The sequence below is a fragment of the Lontra canadensis genome, unplaced genomic scaffold (assembly GCF_010015895.1).
Source record: "Lontra canadensis isolate GAN:19392208 unplaced genomic scaffold, GSC_riverotter_1.0 scaffold47, whole genome shotgun sequence".
NCBI classification, from domain to species: Eukaryota; Metazoa; Chordata; class Mammalia; order Carnivora; family Mustelidae; genus Lontra; species Lontra canadensis.
Window position 1 is genome coordinate 11,004,626 of NW_022631041.1, and position 20,240 is coordinate 11,024,865.

General features: G+C 43.8%; 1 protein-coding gene across 4 annotated transcripts in view; it reads right to left on the reverse strand.

Annotated features, from left to right (window-relative positions):
- Positions 1 to 1,558: 1,558 nt before the first annotated feature.
- Positions 1,559 to 20,240, reverse strand: part of LRP11 (LDL receptor related protein 11) — a 44,536-nt gene continuing 25,854 nt past the window's right edge. For 2 of the 4 annotated variants that reach the window (XM_032873164.1, XM_032873163.1), the window contains exons 4-7: positions 19,404 to 19,529; positions 17,852 to 18,058; positions 5,972 to 6,073; positions 1,559 to 1,884 (exon numbers count right to left, since the gene is read on the reverse strand). In XM_032873164.1, coding sequence (XP_032729055.1) covers positions 1,730 to 1,884; positions 5,972 to 6,073; positions 17,852 to 18,058; positions 19,404 to 19,529 — 590 coding nt within the window. In that variant the 3' untranslated portion in view covers positions 1,559 to 1,729. The remainder of the gene's footprint in view (positions 1,885 to 5,971; positions 6,074 to 17,851; positions 18,059 to 19,403; positions 19,530 to 20,240) is intronic. The other 2 variants (XM_032873166.1, XM_032873165.1) reach the window with 1 other exon arrangement.

The following is a 20,240-nucleotide window of genomic DNA, read 5'->3' on the forward strand; positions in this document are numbered from 1 at the left end:
TCTTTTCTCAAGTATTTCAACACCATAACAATGCTAAACCGTGTTTAATTTCTTCATGTATAAAAAGATGTGCCGAAAGATGAATGCCTTATCAGTTTTTATTTTATTGGGTATGGCTATAGGTGACACCCTTTCTCTAGAAAAGCAAACTGCAAAGCATCACAGAGAGTACAGATATCCTAAGGTCATTCACACGGTCGTTTCTCCAGTCTGCCCCTGAGGAGAACATTAAATCTTTTTGCTCAATTCTAAACATTCAACAAAATGCATGGACCTCTTGGGAAATAAAAGTAATCAATTTCTTTGTTTTTTCTAGAACTAATTTTCCATTTACTAATGTACTCTCTTATATTTCTGACCCATATTAAGCCCTTCGCAAAAGGGACAACTTACCTCAGGTTCAGTCTGAAAATAAAGTGTTCTACAGTTTTGATTCAAGTATTTTAGAAGATTTGCCCCTTCTGATAAGAAGCCATGTTATATAAATAGTAATACGGGAGTGTAGACAGGCACCACACGACAGAGTCCTCTCAGGAGGAGGATTTCTAGGATGTGTATAATCCCGGCATGAAGTGATGATGGGAATAATTCGCCTTTAAAATCCTACAGACTAAAGGGAGAAGATGCTAAGCTAGATGCCAGTTTTCTGTAAAGAAGAATTTGTGCAAGGCTGCTCTCTGCTCTGGGAAAACATGAGCCTGCCATGAACAGATTGCCTGGCCTAACATCTTACAGTGCTAAACAAATGATGGAGAAACCTGGCCTATTCCACCAGATGCAAGAACCTGCTGATACTTCTACCTGGGACATTTTTACAAAACCTGCACCTAGAAATCCACTCAGTGTTCTGCTTTTCAATTTGAATGCATTTTTCTCTTCCATCAACACAGATTCCTGTTGAAAACCAGTGACTGTATAAATAAAGCGGCTGTGTTCTGGACTATCGGGCCGTGTCAAGTAAATACGAGAAAGTCTTAATGGTCCTCTTGGCATTGTGCCCTCCGCTAAGTTTGTGTTAAACGTTTGACCTGCCACCCCTGCTGCCACCATGGTTTCCTATCTCCCTCCAGGACCATGTCACAGCTAGTTGTAATCCAGAGTCAGGGCGTCTTCTCCCAAAGGCAAGCCTGAGGGGACGACAGCCACCCAAGGGACCTGAGGTCAGAGGCCCTGGGATAAACTCACCCTACCTGCCCTGACGCCTCCTCAACGTGTTCGCGAGGATTACGATTTCGACATTCCTGCCTGAGGTCTAAACTCACTTGAGATCCTTTCTCAGAAGTAGGTTTTGAAGGGGAGAAAAGAAAGGAGGGCACTGGAACAGGAAGGCCTCCGAACAAGAGAAAGCTGTGCGTGAAGTGGTCCAGGGCTGCTGGGGGCCACTGGTCAGCTTCTGAACAGTAAAGGGGTTAGCATTGTCATTCGAAGGCTGCCCGAATTTTCTGCCTTGGCTCAGGGCAAATTGCTATTTTCAGGGACAGCGTGCCTAAATCAGAATTAGATTCGTGAGTCTTTACTCATATGGATTCCTCTCTAAATTCCCAAACATCTCACTTCTCAAAGAAACTCTACAATAAATAAAAACAGGTTTGGGGTTTGCAGAATTTTCTGGGGTTTCGGTATTTTTCTCAGCCCAGTTCAGATCAAAGAGGTTATAAAGACGCAGAACCAATCTATGGATCAATGATGAGGAAAACAGCCTCGCCCCCTGCCCCTCGAGTGACATTTGTCACAGATACATCCCGTTGATGAGGTAGTCAGACTCCTCAGACGTGATGGGCCGAGCTTTCTTCAGTCTCTGTTTCACCAGGCGCAGCCGGCAAGCAACCATGAGGAGCAGCAGAGCCGTGATGGCCAAGCCCAGGGCCAGTGGCAGCACCGCGCCTGTGAAGCGGGAAAAAGTGAACAGGGCACGTCAGCGATCGGCCACGACGACGACGCGGTTTCCTGTGGGACAAGCGCTTGGCGGGCACTGTTCCAGTTCTTCTGAACCATTCCAAAAAGCAGGGCCTTGTCCTATCACCACTTTACAGGGGAGCTAAGTGTGCAGGTTACGTCATGGGTCTGGGAGCACGTGGGCTGTGAAGGACAGGTGTCGTGCTCCAACCCACACTTCTTTCAAGCCACATCCTGTACCGAGTTCCTACAACACGTGGGTAGCATAGCGGGCCCCAGGGTTGCAGCTGGACCAGCCCCCCACCCCGACCCCCACTGCAGCAGACTGAACGGACCGCGGGGAAGACATGGCGCCCAGGGGAGCGGCTTTCAGCACAATCACAGATGACACTGGGGGATTTGCATGTGAGCAGTCTCTCGGAATAAGTATGGACTCACTCCTGATTTCTTGTACTGGTTAGGGCTTGAAGAAATTCACTTTCTTTTCTAAATCCAGAGAACCTGCCCTCAGCCATTAAGAACCACTGTTGAGAGCCAACTTCCAACTACACTGGCCTGATTCCGGCTAAGGGTACTTGGTACTTGGTACTCTCTAGTCCCCTTTCCCCGGGTCTCTCCTGGGGGGTGCATCCCAGACGCCAGGAGGAGCAGCAGCCTCTGGAGGCCGGCAGAAGTCTGGAAGGGACAGGGTGCGCCCCGGTTGGTGTTCCTGATCAAGCTCCGCAGGCCCTATTCTTAGTCTGACCTACTCTGGAGCCAGACCAGGCTTGGAGGCGATATGGCGGAGCTACTTTTAGCTTGCAGGGGTCTTGCCAACCCGTGGAATTAGAGGGATAAAAATGCCCATCGCATAAGCTGCTTCCATAACCTTCCCTCTTGTTCCTTCCCTCACTCAGGCAGCATTCTGTCAGGGCTATGTGCCTGACACAGAGCTGAGTGCTGGTGACCCACAGTAGGCCCAAGCTACTGAGGCCCGGCACTGTCCTAAGTGCCTTTTTAAAAAAATGATATGTATATTTTTAAAGACTTATTTATTTAGACAGAGAGAGAGTTTTAAGCAGACTTACACTCAGTGTAGAGCTGACATGGGGCTCAATCTCATGACCCTGAAGTCATGACTTGAGCTGAAACCAAGAGTTGGACACCCGACGGACTGAGCCCCCCAGGCGCCCACCCTCTTCTAAGCGCTTTATGGTATAAATCATTTCATTCTACGACCACCATATGAGTCGGCACTATTATTCTACCCATTTTGCAACTGAGGGAACTAAGACATCAAGAATGGAGCGACTTGTCTAAGCTTGTGAGGTCGGTGGCGGAGCAAGGACAGGGCCCCAGGCTGGGCAGCTCCAGACCTACTACCATACAGAACTTCCCCAAAAGGGAAACGAGATCATGATTTTTAATGACTTCAGGTCTGGTAGACAAACGCTTAAATGAAAACATACCATTAAGTACTACAATTACTGTGACAGAATTAGATAGGAAGTGCAGATGTAAAAGGAGTGGTTCGTGTGTCCGGTTCCTAGGATTTTTGCTCCAGTGGTTTAAATGTATGACGGAGCTTCTTTGGGGGTGGGCTGGGGAGATTAAGTGTATTTTCTGACATTTTTGCATTGAGATGCTTATACATGTTCCAGGTAGAATTTTCTTAAGGTTTCTGGAATTTTGTTTTAAAGATTTATTTATTTTATTTATTTGAGAGAGAGAGGGTGAAAGAGAGCATGCCCCCTTGGTAACAGGGGAGAGACAGAGGGATACTGGGAGAGAAGGAGAGAATCTCATGCAGCCTCCCTGAGTACAGAGCCAATATCACAACCCTAAGCTCATGACCTGAGCTGACATCAAGAGTCAGATGCTTAACTGACTGAACCCCCCAGGCGCCCCATAGGTTTCTGGGTTATTTGGGCCTTAATATGTGAGAGTCTTTAGTGTCCAGGTCGTGGCTGCAGCCACGAAGCAGAAGAGATTGCCAGAGAGAGAGGGAAAAGAGGGAGGCCCACAAGTGAGGCCCTAGGAAACACCAGCATTTGAGGGCAGACAAAAGACCACCTAAGAGAACAGAAAGAGACGATCGGAGAAGTGGCAGGGCAGTCGAGGGAGAGGAGTTTTGGAAGCACAGGGAAGAGACTATTTCAAGGAAGCACTTGGCTGAACCAAATGCTAAGAGTTCAAGTGGGGTGAAGCCTGGAGAGGCCAATGGACTTCGCAATCAGAAATTCTTTTCAGGGAGACTGAAGAAGGCATGCTGTCTTATTTTTATGTGTTGGGAGAGATCTGAAAGTGTCTGCATCTGTTGGGAGAACGAGCCCATAGAGAAACAGATTAAAAACACCTGAGAGTTCATCAATGATGGAGAAACATACCTGAGAAGATTAGGGGCTTGTATCAAGGTCAGGGGGAGACAGACCTTGGAAAGAGAGGACACTTCTTCCTTTAGTTCTGAAGGCAAGGAGGCAGGTGCGAGCAAACAGAGGAGCATTCCCCTCTGGGGAAGCATAGCTGAGGACAATCGATCACTGGGCTTGTTCGGGGCTGGGAAAGGACTAGAGGCTGCACTCCTAAATGTGCATGATTTGCATAGGGGTGAGCATCGGTGCTTAGGCTGCGGGGAAGGGGGCTGAGCTAGAAGGTCCCAGTTCCAGGGCTGAGGGAGCAAGTGCAGCCATGGTAACAACAGAGCAGACATATACTCTCGGGGAATTTTCTATTTGCCAAGTCAGAGATGAGGTGGCCACACCGTCAAGCTGATTCCTGTTTAATGCTTTGGATGCAAAAAACATGGAATCTCCCGTAAAGAACTTGCTAGAATACTGCAAACTATTCTAGACTTTTCAGTATTCATTTGGCATGTTTTCCTCACTGTCTTTAGTTTGGGTATTTGGAGATTTAAAATTTTCTAACCCCTTATGAAACACATCAAGATATAATTTTCTCAAGAACCAGCTAAGGAGATGAGTCGGGTATTCTGCTCATTTGAGTGGGAGTGACATTCGTAATGAATGACACATAACTGGAACGGGCAGTCAGAACAGAGACTCTCTGCATACAACCAGGCAGGGGTGCCAGGCAGGCCTGGTTTCCCTTTATGTGTGCATGGGGGACAGGGCCCTTTTTAGTGAAATACCCAGCGGGCCAGCAGGCCACACAGCATTTAGGTACTTGGGGTCTGGATTATTCTGTTGGTTAACGGTTATGCTTTAATGTTGTCCAGATTTTACAAAGAACACCCTGTGGCAAAAAGAAAGCCTTCTCCACGTTCAGATCTATAATTTAAGAACCATCTTTCTTTCACATAAATCTTCTTTTACTAATTAGTTCGTGGGATTTAGTACTAAAACCTACCTTTCTACAAAACCAGGTCAAAAGGGTTTTCTTTCTAGTTAAAAACCACCAAAATCATGTAATTGTGATATTCTTCTTGTATTCACTACACATTCCCGGGACCTCCAACACTCTTTCCTCATACCTGTTGTCCTTGGTCTTTATCGCTGGAGCAGCTGGAGAGAACTAGGTGCTCTAAGATCTCTACTCATATCATAACCAAGTCAAGCAGAAGAGCCCCCGTTCATCAGGCTCATCGTATGAGCCGCGAAGTGCACTAAATGCTTTCATCGTCCCATTCGTGCTCCCAAACAACTCTGAGGCAGAGACAGTTGTTATCTCCATCCTACTAATGAGGAGGTTGGGATCCAGAGAGAGAAAATCGCCCGCTCCAGGCCGTGGAGTTTAGTGGTGGAGCGAGGGTTTGAACCTTGGCATCAGATTCTAGAGCCTGTATTTTTAACCTCGGTGCAGGAGATCACTCTTCCCACAGAAATGTTACACCTGGGAAGGAATGTAGCAATAATCTAACCCAATCAACTTATAAAAGAGGAGCCAAGGCCCAAAGATGTGAGGTTACGAGTTTAAGAGCCCAACCCCGCAGCGTGATAGAGGAGGTGAGAATTCCACGGTTCTTCGCACCACAGGTCTTTCGTGGACCCTGGCAGCCTCCTCTGATAACTGCAACTGGAGGACCTGCGATTCTGCAGACGCTTATACCTGGCAGTGACTTTCTAGGTCACACATTTACCTGTTTCTGGGGCCGGGTGTTCCCCTCCTCGTCCTCCTCGATGGCTCTTGGACTCAAAAATGTAATTTTCCTCTTTTCTGTTCTTCCCTGAGGAACCACGATCTATAGGAAATAAACAGAACGTATATATTGAAGGTACAGCAGAAACTTCAGAAAACAGACATGAAAATACAGCTATATTTATTTTTTTAGGATGGATTTAAAGGACTTACAGAATTTATTTCTCTAGTAAACCTAAGTCTGTGTTGGGTACTCGCGCACTAGGTGGCTCCCGTGACCAGTTTCGTAATGCGGAGGATGGGACTGGAACAAAACTGGCGGCAGAGGGAGGGGGAGAGGCACACGGCACCGGAAACCCTACCCTGACCCGGGAGGAGGAAGGAGAGGCCTCAGCTCGAAAAGTCAAGGGTAATGTCTGGACTTCGTAGAATGGAAGGCAGATGCCGTCCACAGAGGTTTTCTTTTAAAAAATGAACAGAGTGGGCGCCTGGGTGGCTCAGGTGGTTTAAGCATCTGCCTTTGGCTCAGGTGGTGATCATAGGGTCCTGGGATTGAGTCCTGCGTCCCGCTCCCTGCTCTGTGGGGAGCCTGCTTCTCCCTCTGAACCTCCCCTCTCTCGTGCTCTCTCATTCTCTCTCTCAAATAAATAAGGTCTTAAAGAAAAAGTGAGCAGTGAGCATACACAGGGCATTCAAACACGCGCTTCGACTTTCTCACCCAACCCTACTTGGCAGGGGTTCATCGCTTCATGTGCTCTGGTTTGGTCAGAGAGGTTTGGCTCCTGCCTAGGTTCTTTCGAGCAGTAAGTGGGTCACAGGGCTGGGGTTTGGTTTATTTATTTTTACTTTTTTTTTTTTGGAGAGAGAGAGAGAGGGAGAGAGAGACTGTGTGCCTGTGCCAGGAAGTGCTGGAAGGTGCAGAGGGAGAGGAAGATAGAGAATCTTAACCAGCCAAGCCACCCAGGCGCCCCAGGGCTGGGATTTAAACCCAGGTGTGTCTAACTGCTTATGGGAGGAAACCAGCCCTTGTGATGTAATAATATGTCGTTAATTGCTTACTCTATTCAGTTAGACGATACTATTGAGAGCAATAGTGAGAAAGGTCAAATCTTAGGACTTTTATCGCAGGTCTGATGAGCCACGATTCTACCATTGTATCATCTCCTATCTAGGAATGGACATTTGTGTGCTTATTACATTGACACTATAATGAGGAATGAGCCAGTGGAGTGGCCCTCCTGCTGGGATCACAGGGGAGGCTGTGGGACTATATAACTCTCAGTGACAATATATTAGAAATGATGAATTGACATGGGGAATTTTACTGAGAAACAAAACCAAATTTTAAAGCTCCTGTACTCATAGGTCATCAACAGGTATGTTAGTAACTCCTACAAATGAAACCAGGCGACTTAAACGTAGTATTTACAAAATTCTTTGTAAATTGTTCTAAGGGATATGCCTGGATTTACTAAGGATCACAAAAATCAAGAGCTTGATGGAAAATTGTAAAGTTACTGCAGGCACCTACTAAAGCCAGAAAGCCATGGCTTAAACTGATTGTAGCAGTCACAGGCTAACACTGTTAAAGAGAAGGGACTGCAAATACATTTATTTTCATTAAGGCATCCTTGAAACCCCTTTTCACTGAGGCCTGCAAGCCATTCGTCACCATACAGCGTGGACCTTGTCCAGGATTTAGTGTGAAATATCCCCGACTATGGCCCCCGTCTCTGTCCTCATGGCCACAGCCTTAGGTCTCTGTCACCTTTAACTCAAGCACTGCCAGAGCCTCTAACAGGGCGGGATGTGTCTGCAAAGGCTCCTCCTCCAGGAGGCTGGGCCAGGTTTGCTCCTAGCCCAGGCCACCCCAGGCTCCCTGCTTTCTGTGGTCCTTCTCCAGGTTACTCAAAAGGACCCATCCAGGCCACCTGTATGTGGCCAGTAATGTGGGCTGTCATCCATAAAGTCCAGGCCCCAAGAGAATGAAAGACACGAGGAAGGCATATGCAATTCCTTGTAGGCCAGCAAATCAGATTTACCTTTCAAGTTGATTGCTATGATTGTCCGTTTGACTGTAGTGGTGGAAGGCCCGCACCCATCCAGAACCATGAGGGGAGCAAAAGGAAGAGGAGCAGCCAGTGGGAGACTATACTCATGGACAAAGGGATGGCTGCCTGGAGCTGTGGGGACCTGTGTCCCAGTAGGATGGGAACAGGGACTACTGAATTTAAGCCATTGGGGCTGGTGGAGCGCTGGGGCTATTGAGAACATGGGCTGTCCTCCACATGGCAAACTGAGTTCAACTCCTTTGGATTTTGTGGACCAATTAAAAATTCAAAGTGATTTTTGTGGCCAATTTAGGGTTGTCAATTTTTTATTTTGCCAAATAAAGATATTGAAAAAAATGGCCATTTACGAAGGCCACTGCCTTCACTTCATGATAAAGTGAGGAAATGTGTAAACCCACAGAACCTAATACATAAAAAGGACAGTTCTTTAAATGGAATAAATTCAGCCTTATAAAAAATGGACTGCTTTGTCCTTATTTCTCTCATTTTTGCCATGAATGAATGAAAGGTTTATTATGGGTGGGTACTGTTCCTTCCTCTGCTGTCTTTGGGACTAAATTCGGTTACCTTCCTTCTTGACTCCACCGGTCTAGAAGCCTTAGTGGGCTTTCGAGGTCCCCATATTGCCCTCGAATCCCGACAAGCACCCTTCCCTTTGAGTAGCTAGGATCACCTGCTTCCATAATTGTCATTCCCAAACCCATTTGTTCATGCAATTAATTAGAACCCTTGTTTTCCATGTATTCAAACTCTTTCTGCCCATTGTTCAGAGCACAGTGGAATGTCCACGCCTGTTGCAGGCAGGGCCACCTATCCACAAGGCACAATGGGCACAGAGACTGCAAAAATGTTTCAATTTGATTTCCCTTAAAATCACAAAACACAAAAACACAATGCATACGGTAATAACACATAATCTAGCCTGTATTACATTAATCTCTATACCAACACAGTCATAAAGAGTAATATTTTGTTTTTTTTTTTTTAAATGGGCCCAGGGAAGTCATATTGCAGATCTACAAGTAGCCAACCCCGACTTCTCCAGCACCCACTGATCTCTTCCTTCTGAGCTTCTAATGCCCTAATAGAAAGTATTGTACAAGCAGGTCTTAAGGGAACTGTAGCTGTTTCTTGTCTCTGCAACTAAGAGAAAAGGTCTTTGAACTCAAAGAGGCTTGCTGCTGAAGTCGTCATCCCACTGGGGCTGGTATGACACGCTGAGTTAAATTACACACTAGCTGTGTGACCTAAGTTCTTCTCCTCTCTGTGTCTCACTGTCTTCATCCATAAAATGTGGATAATGATTCCTGCACATCACCAGTTGCTACAAAGACCAAAGAAGCCACAGTGACAGGTACTCAGGAAGTCCTCTCTCCAATAATAAATCTGGCAGTGGGAAGATCACATGGCTGAGAACTCATGTCCTACTTTTTAAAAATAATGAGCCAGGAATAAAAACACCAAAATTTACCAACCTCCAATTCTTTTCAGAGGATTGGCTCATTTGTCTTTTACCCAGTAGAAAAATATAAAATAACTACATTCACAATCCCCCTCCAACCGTCTCTTTCTAACGGAGATGAGCGATAGCTCTTCCTCATTCTGAGGAGGAACTCTGAACTGGGGCCACCACTGCACTGTTTTTATTTTTTATTTGAATTAACTGTCTTACAGGCTTGTTGTTCTCTTACCCGAGGTTCCTAGTGAAAGCCACTGCCCTCAAATGCTCCAGCAAAAATTCGCCAGGCACGAATAGCTACTGAGAGACTAGATTATGTTTACATACAATGTCTCATGCAATCCTTGTAGCAACACTGTGAGAAGATATTATTGTCCTCTCACAGGCAGGTTGAGAGCAGTTAGTTCCCTGGATCCTAGTAACTCGTGGGGCTGGAATTAGAACCCAGGACTGGTCCAGAGTTGGAGCATTTCTACTCAGCCACACTGCTCTCAGAGCCACAGATCCAAGAACTTGAGAGTTGAGACTGTATTTATTTACTCCTATCTAGGCAAATCAAAATCCCTAGGCAAAAACCACAAATGTAAGTATTTCCTTAAGAAGTCTGAGACAAAGGCCTATTAAGGATGTAGCGGAGAAAGAGGTTAATCATACTTAGAAAGGGGATCTTGCCTTGGAGATGGGTTCATGTGGAAAACTAGACAAATTCATTCTGCATCTTCAGTTGCCAATGGTGAAGAGTATTTTCTTAGCTGCCCTCACTCCTTGGGGAGAGAAAGCCAGTGCTGTAGGAGGTGGGAGGGATCCGGCATTAGGGAGAAGGCAGTGCACACAGGAGACTTAAGAAAACACAATTGCCACAGACTAGAATTTTCAGGGGATTTGTCCTGCCCAAGTCGGTATTTGAAATGTAAATTTCTGTTTTCTACATTTCAGGGAGGAATTCACTGTCATTTCCCAGACCGATTCACTTTTCCTAGACGCCAACATATGTAACACCCGAGAGAAATGCTTCACTTCCACGTGTCCTACGGTAGGCTCTAACAAGAGTGACAAGTCAGAACAAACAAGACAAAGATAGCATTTGCTTCTGTAAATAAATTTTCTAATAACCCTTTTAGAAAAGTTAATGTCTTAGGAAATGATTTTTCCCTTTTCTGAATGACCTATTGTGTTACACGTACACGCATAGCCTTGCATTCACAGAGGGAGTTGGAAGCTGGATATGAGTTGTTTTAATTTCATTTTCAGTCACCATAGAACATGCAGGCATGTTCTGGAAGGAAGGTGGAAATACCAGCTGGAAAAGTGACTACAATATGGGCTTGCATTCCAGAATGTTCTATGGCTTCCTGCAACCACCTGCCAACTAACACAGACAACAGAATTGTTCTTTGTCACTATTCACTGGCAGAGCACACTGCATGCTGCAAAGTCGGGAAGAGGGAGCTCTCTTCAGGAAATGTTCTGGATCGTTCTAGGATAAGATCTGTCCATTTCCGAAAACAGCTGAATTTCTTGGAGCCTAACAGGCTATTCAGCTATGCTGTTGTTTATCAGGCTCCAACAAATTCAAACTACCTTCCCAGAAATGTTGTTTCATGGTTTCAGGATGTTTTCTCAATAATTAAAGAGACAGTCCAGCATAATGAAAAGATGAAATACCCACAAAAAATACAGCGTACATGAAAAAAATCCCTTTGAATACCATTTATAAGGATATCCTCTCTGGATAAAACACGTCCTGCAATAAATCAAAGGTCACAGTTTCTCCCTGAAGCTACCACCAGAAAGAAGCTGAAGGGCGAGGCTTTGGCACATTTCGGGGAGGGGAATGTGAGAAAGTGCGGGCCGAGCCCCATGTGACCCTACAGAAACCGCGCATTCCCCCAAGTCCGTGCTCCCTCTGGATCCTTTTTTTTTTTTTTAATTTAAGATTATATTTATTTATTTGGCAGAAAGAAACACAGCAAGAGAGGGAACGCAAGCAGGGGCAGAGGGAGCTGGCTTCCCGCCAGATAGTCTGACTTGGGGCTCCATCCCAGGACGCTGGGATCAGGACCCCAGCTGAAGGTAGACGCTTAATAACTGAGCCACCCAGGCGCCCCCATCTGGATCCTTAGGGAATCTGGCTGACTTGTTGGGCTGGACATGAATCCTCCAGTTTCAAAAAAACTGGACTCACTGTAAACGTGGATCCACCACTTTTCTAGCACTCTGCAGTGCTGGGGGGCAGATTTCTTTCCTCCGGCTGGGCCAGAGAGAAGACCTAAGGACCCAGGGGACAGTCTCTGCAGAGAGAAGACCTGAGCACCCAGGGGACAGGCTCTGCAGACTCAGGCACGGCTAACAATCCAGCCATGGAGCCTCTGCACACTGAGCACAGGCGGCTGGGACGCTGTGCAGCCCCTACCCCAGCGCGGAGGGCACAGAGCAGGCAGGCGTTCCCCGCCTAACCCAGTGTTTGCACACATCCTTGGTTTTATCCTTAGTAACATGCTTAGGAGAAATTCATTTTTTAAAAAAGATTTTATTTATTTGACAGAGAGAGAGAGAGAAAGCAAGAGAGGGAAAATGCAGAGGGAGTAGAAGAGGGAGAAGCAGGCTTCCCACTGAGCAGGGAGTTTGATGCAGAGCTCCACCCAGGACCCTGAGATCATGAACTAGCTGAAGGCAGATGCTTAACGAATGAGCCACCCAGGCGCCCCAGAAATTCCCAGTTGTGAGATAACTGAATCACGCCATATGCAGATTTAATGCTTCAGAACCTGCCTTCTAGAAGACTGTACTAAATTTTTAAAAAAGATTTATTTATTTTAGAGCGAGTGCTCGCAGAGGGGAGGGGCAGAGGGAGAGAGAGAGAGAGTCTTAAGCAGATTCCCCAGTGAGAGGGGAGCCCTAGCAGGGCTTGATCTCAGGGCCCTGAGATCACCACCGGAGCAGAAACCAAAACCAAGCTTCATGGAAGCTGCCACCCAGGCATCTGTGACTGTACTAATTCTAATCCCACCCAAAGTGCCTGATCTTGTTTCTCTGAGCTTTGTACAGTAATTATATTTTTTCCCCTGCTTATGTGACATAGGAAAAACTGCATTTCATCACTTTCTGTACTACATTATCACTATTAATCCTAGTTTATCTTTAACATACCTTCAATGAGTTGTTTCTTTTATCCTCACAACATGTCCATGGGGGAAGGAAGTGGCAGAAAATTTAACTTGTCTATTTGTATCATACTAGCTGATGATCCTTGAAAAACCCAGGCACAGGTTGCCAACAGTGGTGCATTTTAAAATCTATTTACGTTACGCTGGGTAGAGGATAACTTACCTTGCATGAAATCAGAGGCTGGGGACGCTAGTGTGGGGGTCTTAGGGATGGGGAGGGAGGAGATAGTTGCTGTCTCAACAAACCTCGTGTTCAGAGGGCCCTTTCAAACATTTGCAAAGTTCTGTCCTTCTCTTCCCACTTTCTCCACCCTGGACTTTTCAAATACTGTGTTTTCTTTCTTCACCCATTCCAACCCACCTACCCTCTACCACCCATCAGTTTGTTCTCTGTATTTATGAATCGGTTTTTGGGGGCATTTGTTTGTTTTTTTTTTTAAGATTTTATTTATTTATTTGACAGAGATCACAAGTAGGCAGAGAGGCAGGCAGAGAGAAGGAAGAAGGCTCTTCACGGAGCAGAGAGCCCAATGCGGGGCTCGATCCCAGGACTCTGGGATCATGACCTGAGCCAAAGGCAGAGGCTTTAACCCACTGAGCCACTCAGGCGCCCCTGGGTGTTTGTTTCTTAAAAAATTTTTTGTTTTTGATGGATATATAATAACACACAAATATACTCCTGAGAAAAATAAAAGTTTCGTAAACATAACGTGTTCCTAATTTTGTTAAAAGTGAATAAATGTCCAAAAAAAAAAAAAAACCTACCAGAACTGATAAATGAATTCAGTAAATTTGTGGGATAAAAAATTAATATACAGAAATCTGTTCCATTTCTATACATTAATAATGAAGTAGAAGAAAGAAAAAATTTTTAAAAATCCTATTTACAATTGAACCAATAAGAATAAAATATCTAGGAATAAACTTAATCTAGGAGGTGAAAGATTTGTCTGAAAATTATAAAATGCTGATGAAAGAAACTGATGGTACAAACAAATCTAAAAACATTCCATGTTCACGGATTGGAAGAACCAATATTGTGAAAATGTCTATAATACCTAAAGCAATCCAGATTTAAGGCAATCCCTACCAAAATACCAATAGCATTTTTCACAAAACTAGAACAAATAATCCTAAAACTTATATGGAACCACAAAAAAATCCCAATGTTGTAGGATTGCAAAAGCAATCTTGAGAAAGAAGAACAAAGCTGGAGGTATCACAATCCTAGATTTCAAGATATATTACAAAGCTGTAGCAATCAAAACAGTATGGTACTGGCACAAAAATAGACACATAAATCAATGGAACAGGATAGAAAATCAAAAACTAAAGCCACAACTGTATGGTCAAAGGAAGCAAGAATATACAATGGGCAAAAGATAGTCTTTTCAATAAATGGTGTTGGAAAAACTGGACAGACACATACAAAAGAATGAAACTGGACCACTTTTTAACACCACACACAAAAATAAACTCAAAAAGGATTAAGGACCTAAATATGAGATCTGAAACCATAAAACCCCTAGAAGAAAACATAGGCAGTGATTTCTTTAATGTCAGCTGTAGAAACATTTTTCTAGATATGTCTCCTCAGGCAAGGGAGACAAAAACAAAATTAAACTATTGGGACTACATCAAAGTAAACAAACTTTTGCATAGCAAATGAAACCATCAATAAAATGACAAGGCAGGGGCGCCTGGGTGGCTCAGTGGGTTAAAGCCTCTGCCAGGATCCCCGGTCATGATCCCGGGGTCCTGGGATCGAGCCCCGCATTGGGCTCTCTGATCAGCCGGGAGCCTGCTTCCTCCTTTCTCTCTGCCTGCCTCTCTGCCTATTGTGATCTCTGTCTGTCAAATAAATAAATAAAAATCTTTAAAAAAAATAAATAAAATGACTAGGCAACCTACTAAATGGGAGAAGATATTTGCAAATGATATATCCAGTAATGGGTTAACATCCGAAATATATAAATAACTTAATAAACCTAACACCAAAAAACCCCCACAAAGAAACAAAAAACAACCTTTGATTAAAAATGGGCAGAAGATCTAAAGACATTTTTCCAAAGAAGATATATAAATAGCCAACAGACACATGAAAAGATGCTCAACACCACTAACCATCAGGGAAATGCAAATCAAAACCACAATGAGCTCTCGCCTCACACCTGAACACAAAACCTGAACACAAAAAACAAGGAATACAAGTTTTGATGAGGATGTGGGAAAAAAAAGAATCTTTGTATACTGTTGGTGGCAATGTGAGCTGGTAAAATCACTATGGAAAACAACATGGAGTTACCTCAAAAAATTAAAAACAGAATTACCATATGATCTAGTAATTCCACTGCAGGGGTATTTACCCAAAGAAAACAGAACACTAATTTAATAAGATACACAAGCCCCTTTGTTTACAACAGCATTATTTACAACAGCCAAGATATGGAAGCAGCCCAAGAGCCCCTCTGTAGCTGAATGGATAAAAAAGAGGTGGTATTTATACACAATGGAATATTACTCAGCCATAAAAAAGAGTGAAATCTTGTCATTTGCAACGATGTGAATGGACCTAAAGGGTATTAGGCTAGGTGAAATAAGTCAGACAGAAAAATACAAATACCACAGGATTTCACTCATTGAAATTAAGAAACAAAACAAAGAAAAAAAGGAAACAAAGCCAAAAAACCATATTCTTAAATACAGAGAACAAACTGGTGGTTGGCAGAGGAGAGGGGTCTAGGAGTTCGGGTGAAGTAGGTGAAGGGGATTGAGAGCACACTTATCATGAGGAGCACTGAGTAATGCAGAGAATTGTTGAATCACTCTATTGTGCACCTGAAACTAGAACACTGTGTATTAATTTATTTAAAAAAGTGAATAAATGTGCATACGGGGCACCTGGGTGGCTCAGTGGGTTAAGCGGCTGCCTTCAGCTCAGATCGTGATCCCAGGGTCTTGGGATTGAGCCCCGCATCAGGCTCCTTGCTTGGTAGGAGAACCTGCTTCTCCCTTTCCCTCTGCCTCCTGTTCCCTTACTTGCGCTCTCTCTGTGAAATGAATAAATAAAATCTTAAAAAAAAAAAGTGTGTACATATGTGCATAAATTGAAGTGACCAGAAAAAAATGTAACAAAATGTTAATGGTGAGTTTTGCTGGATGGTTTTAATTTTTTCTTTATATTTTTCTGTAGTTTTCAAATTTTCTACAGTAAATATGTATTTAATAGTTAGGAAGAACAATACATATTACAAATATGTTATTATATTATAATATAATGTATAATATAACATAGTAACTGGACATTTAATCTCTCTGCATCTGTGAAACTCCCTTCCTTACATCTTTATAACCAAAGTCAGAGGCTTATTATCAAAAAAGGACAACACAGAGACTGCAAATTCTTTTCAAACTGAGTGCCAGCTCCCATCCAGTGGTGGTGTAGCCTGGAGCACTGTTTTCAAAGAAATTTCAAAGAAATTCTGAGGCTGAGTGCTCACTGTCCAGGAGACAGCGCTGGGATCGGGGAGCACTCTGGCCTGGAAACCAGCACAAGCATCAGGCTGTGGATCATTCCCGAAGCTCTCTCAGGGCTGTGGGGGCTTAGAGGTTGTCTGCTTGAAATCGCTTACTGACTGGTGAGGAGACAGGCCCAGAGTATGAAGCAGCTTGCTCAAGGTTCTAAAGGCCAAGCAAGCCAAGACTAGACCCAAATTAAGGAGACATGGGCTTTGGTCTCCTGTCTTCAGCTAATCCACTCACACCCATGTGAGACTCTCTACCACAGAGACCCTGTGAGAACTCCTCTGTCCTATCCGCCAGCTCTTCAGCTCTTCCCTGCTGCCCAGAGCACAAGTCTCCCCTGACTCTGGCCTCGTGGTTGGGGGTGGGGGGTGGGGGGGGTTGTCTTCTCCATTCATACCTTCCATTCTGGGAAAAGGGACTACAAGGCTTGGCTGGACTGACTGATTTGCCCAGCAGGTGGCAGTACCAACAAGGGAGAGACCCAACGCGGGGGCACCGAAAGCACCTAAATCTAAGCCCGAAGTGGAAGGTTTTGTGTAGATGCTCTTATGCATAAACAATGAATCTCGGAATATTGAAAAAATAAAATAAATTAGAAGTGCCCCCCCAAATAAATAAGTAAACAAATAGTAGATAAACAAAAGATGGGAAAGAAATATCCCCAAATATTAAAAGTTGTTTTTAGTAAAGGGTGGTATTTTAAGTCATTTTTATTTTTTATTATTTGCATCATCTGCAATGAACAAAAAATTTTCATCAAGAAGTTCTTAAAATAGTGACGGAATATTTCCATATAATGTAGGCAGAATTGGGAGTACTGAGAAGACATTTACAAATGCGTACAGAAATGTGATCTTCTATATTTCTGTCTATGTCATCAACAAATACAAATGTGCAAAACTAAATTTAAGATGATAGAATACTAATCCTTCAGCGGTGTGAATATATTTAAAATTCTTATTAGCCTTATTAGAAAATACAAAAAATTACAGATTTAGTTAAATTGGGGACGAAACACTGAATTGCTGGCACATGCAACCATTTCCATGTGACATATATTTTCATTACATTCACTTGCTTAGTGTGAAGAGGAATTACATGGATGCATAGGGGTTATGCTGTTTCATCTCAAAATAACCTAAAATTTAACACTTAGGGCATTTGTTTCCTTAATACAGGTGTTGAAATTTCCTAATTCTAGCTTATTTACGAATAAATGTGCTGGTCTCTCCGGAGTATGCATGAATGTATGAATCTATTTAGTAGGTGTTCCTTACTATAAATAACCAGTGCAAATAGATTTTTTTTTCCTTTTTGGCCAAATTCTTCATTTTAACTCTCTTCTTTCTTGTATTTCCTAAACACTCATCAAATATAACCTTAATTTTTTTTTAAGATTTTATTTATTTATTTATCAAAGAGAGAGAGAGAGGGCACAAGTAGGCAGAGTGGCAGGCAGAGGCAGAGAGAGAAGCAGGTTCCCCACTGAGCAAGGAGCCCGATGTGGGACTCGATCCCAGAACCCTGGGATCATGACCTGAGCTGAAGGCAGCGGCTTAACTGACTGAGCCACCCAGGTGCTCCAAATATAACCTGAATTTTGAAGCCAAGTGTCACCGTAGAAAATAAGGCTGTGGAGCACCTGCTCAGGTCCTTACCTGGTATCACAGGACTGGTTTGACTCTCTGGTCCCCCAAACATGGAATGATTCCTCTTCTCCGTGTTTGATAACGCTGGTGGCTGGTTTTGGACAGGGACTTTCAGGGACTTTTCCAAGAAGGAGCTTCCTGCTGCATCTTTGCTTGGTCCTGTGGTTCTAGGCTGGGCAGTTGCTGTGTGGGTCACCGTCTTCCGGTCAAGGCTCACTGGAACATGGAAGAGCTACTGTTGGGTTTGGGGTTTCTTTTCTACTCTAACTAAAACCACTAAATTTGGTGGGGGCGCCTGGGCGGCCCAGTTGGTTAGTTGGTTTTAGCTCAGGTCACAATCAAGGTCATATGATAGAGCCCCATGTTGGGCTCTGAGCTTAGTGGGGAGTCTACTTACCTCCTTCTCCCTCTGCACCTCCCCCTTCCTCTCTCTCTCTCTCTCTCAAAAAAAAAAATAAATAAAATAAATCTTAAAAAAAAACACCTAAATTTGCTCTAGATTTAGTCATGGGTATTTGGGAATAATAATCATCTAAGGCATGTCAGAGCCCCATAAAAAACTTCTCTCTCTTCAATGGGTAAATTGTTTTCTCTTCTCTTCCAATAATTGACTTTCTAAATGTCACCCATATATCAACAAAAACAAAGCTTAAATCTAAGGTTTTGAGATTCTACATCCTTCTTCAAACCAGCACCTTCATTACACTTTCTGAAGTTTCCTTCTTTCTTGCAGTGTCCTTTTGTGTAGGTAGATGACATTATAAGATGGATTTATAGTCCTGACTTAGGCACACCCAGTACACTGTACATTTTCAAAAAAAAATTTATTAAAACAAAATCCTAACTCACTTCAGTTTTTAAAAAAAAATATTTTATTTATTTATTTGACAGACAGAGATCACAAGTAGGCAGAGAGGCAGGCAGAGAGAGAGGGAGAAGCAGGCTTCGTGCTGAGTAGAGAGCCCGATGCAGGGCTCGATCCCAGGACCCTGAGATCATTGCCTGAGCTGAAGGCAGAGGCTTAACCCCCTGAGCCACCCAGGTACCCCAACTCACCTTAATTTTTTTAAAAACCATAATCTTTTTAAAAAGATTTTATTTATTTATTTATTTGACAGAGAAAGAGAGACAGTGAGAGAGGGAACACAAGCAGGGGGAGTGGGAGAGGGAGAAGGAGGCTTCCTGCTGAGCAAGGAACCCGATGTGGGGCTCGATCCCAGGACCCTGGGATCATGACCTGAGCCGAAGGCAAACACTTAATGACTGAGCCACCCAGGTGCCCCTAAAAACCATATTCTACACAGCTTTTTTAGGATGGGGAAGAATCTTTTAGAAAACTGAAAGCAATTTTTGAAAAAGGTAAGCAATATAAAAGGTTTGACATTTAGAACCCAGATTAAGACTCCTACTAAATGCTCATTTAATTTAAGGCCTAGCTTATTCACATGAAGTTATACCTGAAACCGGGTAGAAAAAGAGCAATAGTGAGTTTGCATTTTATTATAAGAATACAGACATCCCTTCTCCCCCGCTGCCTGAAAAGGCCATGCAGCTGACTCACAATTTTGGCAGAAAGCCTCATCAGACCCATCAGGACACTGCTCCACTCCATCGCAAGCCAGCGTGATGTCAATGCAACAGCCATCGTCACAAAAGAAGTGGTATCGTGAGCAAACCTTCAGGCATCCTGTTTACAAACAGTCTCATGTTACAGGAATGTGGGAACAGTCAGCCCTTCACCATGTTCTGTGTTCTGATTCACAAAGACTAAATGTACAGTGAAATGCTTTGGGGTCTAGAGATGCAAATAATGGGGAGACACGTAACAGTGTGAGCTGGAGCAACAGGTTTCTAGGTAGTGAAGGGTATCTCCTTGACCTCCTGGCTATGTTCTGAGGCACCACCATGGGCTCTTGTCTCAGCGCCATTCTCCAGGCAACAGTGCTGAAGAGGTGCAAGCAGAGTGGCCGCTCTGGGTTTCTCCAGACAGCCCTGGCTTTGCTCCCTCCCAGCTCTCCCTCTGCATTCCTTCGTTCATCCCATCATCTCTGGGGGCCTCCTAATGCTCTTACCTAGCCAGCTTAATTAGAGACACCATTTTACACATGCTATGTCTCGTCTTGTTTCCTAAGTAATAATTTTTGCTGAGATTAACTTTCTACTATTGAACTCTGTTGACTATCATATATCCTTGGTGCTCTCAAGAATAATCAAGATCTTTAGTTACTAGCTGGTACAAATTTGTTTTCCTTAAATAAGGACAAGCGGTCTCCAAAAAATTGTCCAAAAAATTACCTCCCTTTTGGAGCTATTAGGAGTTTTTAATCTACAGTGTGATTCATGGGAGTTACCTGTATTTTCTTTAAAGACATTCCCCCGCTCCAGATTAAGCCAATTT